Below are 6,588 nucleotides of genomic sequence, written 5' to 3'. Positions count from 1 at the left end.
ACCATTTGGCCACACCCTGCATACCCAGCAATCATCGAGTTCCAACAAACCAAATCCCTAGCTTCAAATCCATCAAAAACTTTTCGAGCAAGGGAAATCTCTCTGTTCCTGCAATAGAGAGTAATCAAACAGTTCCTTACAAATAAATCCGCCTCAATTCCTCTCTTCAGCAAATCTCCATGAATGGCCACACCTTCCTCGTTCCCAGGCATCCAACTGCATGCGCTGAGAATGAAAGGGTAAGTATACTCATCAATAAGGACGCCATTACGCCGCATTTGGATAAACAAACGGAAGGATTTGGAAGGGTTTGAGCACTGTGCGTGAATCTTAATGATGGTGTTCCATAGGAAGGACTTGGGGCTTCGGATTTTTAAGAAGATTAAATCTGCATAGGATGCTGTGAATTTTGACGATGAAGGGTTAGGGAGTTGGGACAAAGCAAAAAGAAGACGACTTGACACGAACGGCTCCGGGAGAAGAGAGTTAGTGATGGATTGGGCATGGATTTGGAGGATTTGAGAGAGCTTTCGAGGTTTTTTGAGTAAGGCAAGGAGTTGATTTACGAGGGCGAGATTAGTGAAGGAAGAGTTCGCCATGGCCGACCAATAGGTGACGCCATTCTCTTCCCTGTGTTCTTCTCGGCAAAGCTTCGTTGAAAAATGATGAGCTCTGTGATGTCCCTTCTCTGTTTTTGAAGTAAGATTTTACATCCAGACAACTCTGGTTCTATTGGTCGACCGCCCAATCGATTTTCGAACTCTGGTTTTGTTGGTTCTTCGTTGGTTGGTCAACCAATCTCCAGCTATGAGTTATTTTATTATGCTCATGGAGCCACATCAGTTGACATGTTGTCCGACGATTTTTTTATTTGAAAATATGTTTTAATTTAATATATATAACTTTTATTTTTTAAGATAATATTATTAATTTTGAAAAAAAGAGACCCCACATATCTCATATATCTAGTTTAGATAATTGACTGCATCATGTCAAAAAATGAACGTATCACTTGATAGTGGACTCAACTACTTTAATTAAGTAATTTATGACTCTTATTTGATCTGCGGAATTTATGACTGACAGTTCCCCTATCTAGCATTATAGAGTTTAGATTATATGAGTTATTAATTCTTCTATAGAGACAAACCCATATAATTAATTACATCATAGGCAACCGAAGTCACTTAAAAAAACTCTCAATTAAATTCAGAGATTTCATCTTCAAGAATTCAAGGTTAAATTCTCATGATTTATCATAGGAAAATCAAGTGGGAATGACTCAAATAGAAACAACAAACATGCAAAAGGTCAGGGATGTCATAGATTCGAAGGAGTACCTCGATGACTTCCCAAAATATCCTACTATTTGACTTTATATTTTTGAAAATCATGTCTATTTGATGTTTAACTCATGCAATTTATTAAAATTTAAGATTTATATTTGTGTGACATATAATCATGCAAACAACTTAGAAAATATGATGATTTACGTCGTACCGAACGAACAACATCGAAATCCTAAAAAAAGTTAGGACTTATTCTGTACAACATGATTGTGTAAAAAACCAAAAGATAGTGTGAAGATTTACGTCAAACTAGACGAACAACCTCAAAGTCTTAAGGTTTTTGTTATGTAAGACTAAAGAAATTTTTGTTGAAGTTCTTCCTTTGCTTCATATTTGTCTTGACTGTCATCTGATGTTGTCCTCCGTCTGTTTGTGTCCTCCTTTTGCTTCCTAAAGGGCTTGCTTTAGGCCCTTCGTTGTGATGGTATTGGGTCCTAGAAGGTCTATTGGAATTGAAAAATATTCACTATTGTTGGGTCGCTGAGTTTTGATATAGGGCCTCCTAAACAAGTGGCCTACTGTCCTCCATCCTAGGGGTCTTTTATAGTTATAGTAAATTATACATAAATAGAATATATATAACAGAATATAGTAAGGAAAGTACAATAAAAAAGAAAATAATATAGCATACCTACTGCATTTGAAGCGGCTGCCAAAGAGTTAAAGCATGCAAGTATTACAAAGAATTAAACAGACACAAAAAATATGGGCATATGTGTATATATAAAAATTCAAGTGACACATATATGAAAGATCGAAGTTGGGTATAAGAATTTAAGTTAGGGTTGGGCTTAGAATCATAAAATCAAAACTGAAGCCCTGACAATTTCTCGAGGGACATCTGTAAGCAACCACCAGCAACATGTATATGAGACCCAACATACGATAAAAGGCTACCAGCAAGACAATCAGGGGAGGGTAACTCTCAGCCTAGTCTATGTGACTAACACATAAACTTGCCAAAAGTAACACTAAAAATTTCTTAATTTGGCGTACATATAAGTAATTTAAGCTTTTCATTTACCTGACAAAGTATAAGTTTTATAAAAAAAAGTTGTTATATTATATGTTCACACCTTTTTGTGAATCAGACAGTTCATGAGCTAGTCGCACCGTTGGGCTAGAGCCACCAACAGCCCACGAGAGTAGGGGTAACCTTTTACCAAATGTTTTAGAATAGTAATGTTAATCTTGCACCCTCACAGAGTCATCAGGTTTAGGAGATACAATACTATTCTAATATCTCACATACTTAGATGTATTTTTCATCATCGCTCATACCACCAACATGTCCAACTTATATGCCAGTTGGATGTTCCATATAAATTACCACACTTCAAATGTCTTCAATTAGCAAGGAAAATTTAGGCATGAAGTTTAAAGCCCAAACCCTTTAGCATTGGATATCATTGTAGATTAAGTTGTAGCGGGATAATTATCACTAATATTTTTCAATTTGAAAGGGGCCCGAATCATTACGTGGTGGGTCTTTATGTCTTGAGAATGATTTTCCTCAACAAATCATAATAAGCTCAAATGTCCTATGGAATATCCAAAATCATGTAAAAATATTTAGAGGGTAACTCTGAACAACTTCAAAATCTTCTGAATTATTTCAAGTTCATTTGGCCATGATATATTGTTGAGTTGATCGGCCCATGTTGAATTAGGAGTTATATTATTATTCTTTAAATTGTGCTCAGTGTAACCTTGTTGATGTCTTAGTCAGCCCATGAGTAAGGCAAATGGTTAATTTTTAATGTTATATTAAGAATTATGTAGGTAAACACGCATGAGGGTGTGCTTATGGTCATTAGAGAATTTTACACTCTTTCCCCTTAATTGGGCTTAGCTTGTAATGTTTTAAAATGTTTCATTATCACTTATATTTTCTTCTCTAACTATTCCTTAAATGATATTAAATTAAACCCAACTCATTACCAAGCTCTTAAGGCTTAAGGGTAAACTTGTAATTCTTCGAAAGTGTTGTAAATTATGCTTAATCTTTATTAAAAGGATTGGATTTTGCTTGAATCATCCAAATTCTCATTTCTCTATACATAACAATTAAAACATTTATAATTTTACCCTATTTGATAAAATATCATGAATGGGTTCCTACCCTAATTACCCTTTATGTTTCAATCACTTCAGTGAGTCAATCATAACTTTTACCCCATTTCCCTTTGATCCAACCTAAAATTAGGGTTAGGGTATGATCCCAACTTTCTATATAGATATAAGTAAAATGCGATGTATGTGATTAATTTCCTTAATAGATATTCTTAATGTGCAAAGACTGCCAAAAACTTGATCTAAAGCAAATGCTAGGTAAATTTTTCACTATGAAGTAAATAAGAATGCAATTATAATATGGGATAATATGCAAGTATATGTATCGTTATCAAGTAATATAGAACTTTTCTGATTAAGCCTTGAATATCGAACCCACGAGAAGGATTAGTTTTAGATGACAAAATACTTAACAATTTATATTCTTACTCAAACTTAAGATGCTAAATTATGAATGAAAGTCAATTCTTTTTGTAATTTTTGTTTAATTTGAAAATAAAGTAAGCAACTAATTAACTTAACTAAAATACTTGCAAGATGAAGACAATATAAGTAAAATTTCTTTTTCCTTATCATAAATCAGTAATAAATATAGAAATTTAGTTGTGAAAGAATACTAAATGTGTTGTGTCAAATGGGAGCAATAATATTCTTTACCCTTATTAGAGATGCCATAAAGAACATTGGCTAATCTATATTTTGAATAGTCTTGAAGACCGGCTAGGCAGGAAAGATACTAACTCTCAGAGTTCTCTCTTCTCCCTCCACCTGGGGGCTAATATCTCGTATCAAAACCTAAAACTATAATTCAAATTGGGGGCTTTAGTCTGTCACTCTAAAGTCCTCTAATTCTACACCCTTTAAAATATATTTCCCTATTTATTTGTACTGAACCCCATGAACTATATTCTCATTCATGAAATCAATATATGATTCTAACCATTTGTTGACTGAGACAAAACCATTTCGGATCTTACATATTCTCACAACAGGTATTAACATCTTAAGTTGTCAAATTAAGAAGTAAATGAAGTGCAAAGTCTTGAATCATCACAACATCTTTCAACATTGAACTCTAATACTTCACAAAACTTCTTTTAAACATTTAATCACTTATCATTTTAAGGAAAAAGATAAAGAAAATAACTCAGAATTCATGGAGAAAATACAACCACACAAGGGTTTAAAAGTAGAAATCATGCACACAAGAAAAAAATGTAAATTAAAAACCAGGTGTAGTCACAAAGATAAACACTTATCGCAAGTTATCTCCACCAAATGTCTTGAAGTTTCTTTGCATTTTCTTCATTCTCTCACAATACAAACTAATACTCAAAATAAAATAAAATAAAATAAAGGTGTCCAGCGGCGGTGGCGGCGGTAATGTGAACCTTTGGTCGGTGGTTGCTGATCCCTTCTCCTGGATAATCTAAGTCTATTCTTATAAAAATCCAATGAGTGTCTTGGTGTCTCTTCAAAAATGTGTCTCCATTCAATGAATCTTCTAGAAGTTGTCTCCTCATAAGCCAATTCATCTCTCCAAAATTCCGCTCCAAATAATATTTCTTCAAATAACTAACTTTGGCGCTTAAGCGCGTGGTACATGGCGCTTAGGCTCCCCAGTTCATATTGCACATTTCTTAATTTTTCCTCTAAATTTGACTTTTTTTTTCTATTTGCTCCAAATTTGATCCTTTTTCATTTTTTTTAGCATTTTCCATCCATTTGATTATACCTAGAAGAAAAACACACAAATATCATTTATTACAGTGCAATATCTCAAAAATAGGTATAAAAATGTGTATAAGAACATTATATATTTTAACTGTATCAAAATCCCCCAAACTTAAGATGTTACTTGTACTCAAGTGACCTTTCAATCTTTAAAAACCAACATAAGTAGATAATATATATGAGTTTCTTTAGAAGTTACCAAAATTTTGATGCGAAAATATAATAGTCCAATTTATAATGTTAAGAAATATGAAAATATGAGTTCATATCTAATTCAGAAATATTGTAGATTTTCCAAATATAAAATTTAGGCATTTTATTATCTCCACTTAAAAAAAATTTATTAAGCATAATTTTATTTACTATATTATAATCTTAAAAGAGTTTCTCAAATCTTATACTTTAAAAAGGTCAAATGTGGAACCAATTTTTGATTAGGCACTAATCCTCAAGCTTCTCCTCACTTTTCTTTTCTATTTTCTTTTCTTTTTTTTTTCTTTTTCTTTTCCTTTTTTTTCAGGCAAGGATTACTATATCTTGTAGACCTTTAATGATTTTGAATTCCACTTCTCCTTTCCTAAATCAAAGTCCTGATATAGATCTTTTACTTTAAAAAAATAATAATAGTTTTGAAAATTAATTTCAATAAAAGAAATTTAAGTTTCGAAAATAAAAATTTTAAATTTCTAAATTTTTTAAAAATACATTTTTTTCTTATTAAAGATAGTTACACTATATTTAGCATTTTCCACCCTAAAATTTTCTTAACTTTAAGTTTTTCTTCATTACTGTAAATTTTAACAAAATTTTCTTACTCATTTCTAAAATCAAAATTTTAGTTCCCTAATATTACTTCTTATACATAATCATTTTTCAAATCAAAATCAAATTTATTTGAAATACAATTGAGAACAAATAAACATTTAAGTTTCTTTAAAATTTTTTATCCCCCCAAACTTAAATTTTTTAATAGAAATAAAACATTTTAGCATCATATATATAAAAGAAAGAATGAAAACTAACAATAACATGCTTGTAGGAATTTTTATATCCTAAATATGCAAGTATAAAAAATTAAAAACATGTGTTAAAAAAATTAAATTGATCAAATTTTAATTCTTAACATATAAAGATTCATTATACTTCTATGCAGTGGAGTATAACTGAAAAGCAAATAAACACACTAACAAACAAACACAATTACAATATAAAGAAAAATAATTGGTGGTAAAGTGTAAATTTTAAACATGCAGCTTTAAATAACGAGTTAGCTAAATTCTAAACATTTCTACCATAATCCTCTCCCATCAGTTAAAAATGATATAATCTCATCTAACTCCTCTTCAGTAGGACTATAGTTTGCATAAAAACACAAAGTACTATGAGGCAGATGGTAAAACTGATTAATTACCTCAGGAGAAAATAGTATTGT

At 31.5% G+C, this 6,588-nt stretch overlaps 1 protein-coding gene across 1 annotated transcript; it reads right to left on the bottom strand.

Moving 5' to 3' along the window:
* Positions 1-771, bottom strand: LOC110033395 (pentatricopeptide repeat-containing protein At4g18840-like; the record flags this gene model as incomplete). The annotated part of the gene is given in 1 exon segment (XM_020737359.1): positions 1-771. A coding segment is annotated over 1 exon segment (599 nt), but the record flags the coding sequence as incomplete, so codon positions are not given.
* Positions 772-6,588: the final 5,817 nt, after the last annotated feature.

The sequence above is a fragment of the Phalaenopsis equestris genome, unplaced genomic scaffold (genome assembly GCF_001263595.1).
Source record: "Phalaenopsis equestris unplaced genomic scaffold, ASM126359v1 Scaffold001168, whole genome shotgun sequence".
In the NCBI taxonomy this organism is placed as follows: domain Eukaryota; kingdom Viridiplantae; phylum Streptophyta; class Magnoliopsida; order Asparagales; family Orchidaceae; genus Phalaenopsis; species Phalaenopsis equestris.
Note: the sequence above shows the minus strand (reverse complement) of the source record. Positions and strands in the feature narration are given on the sequence as shown.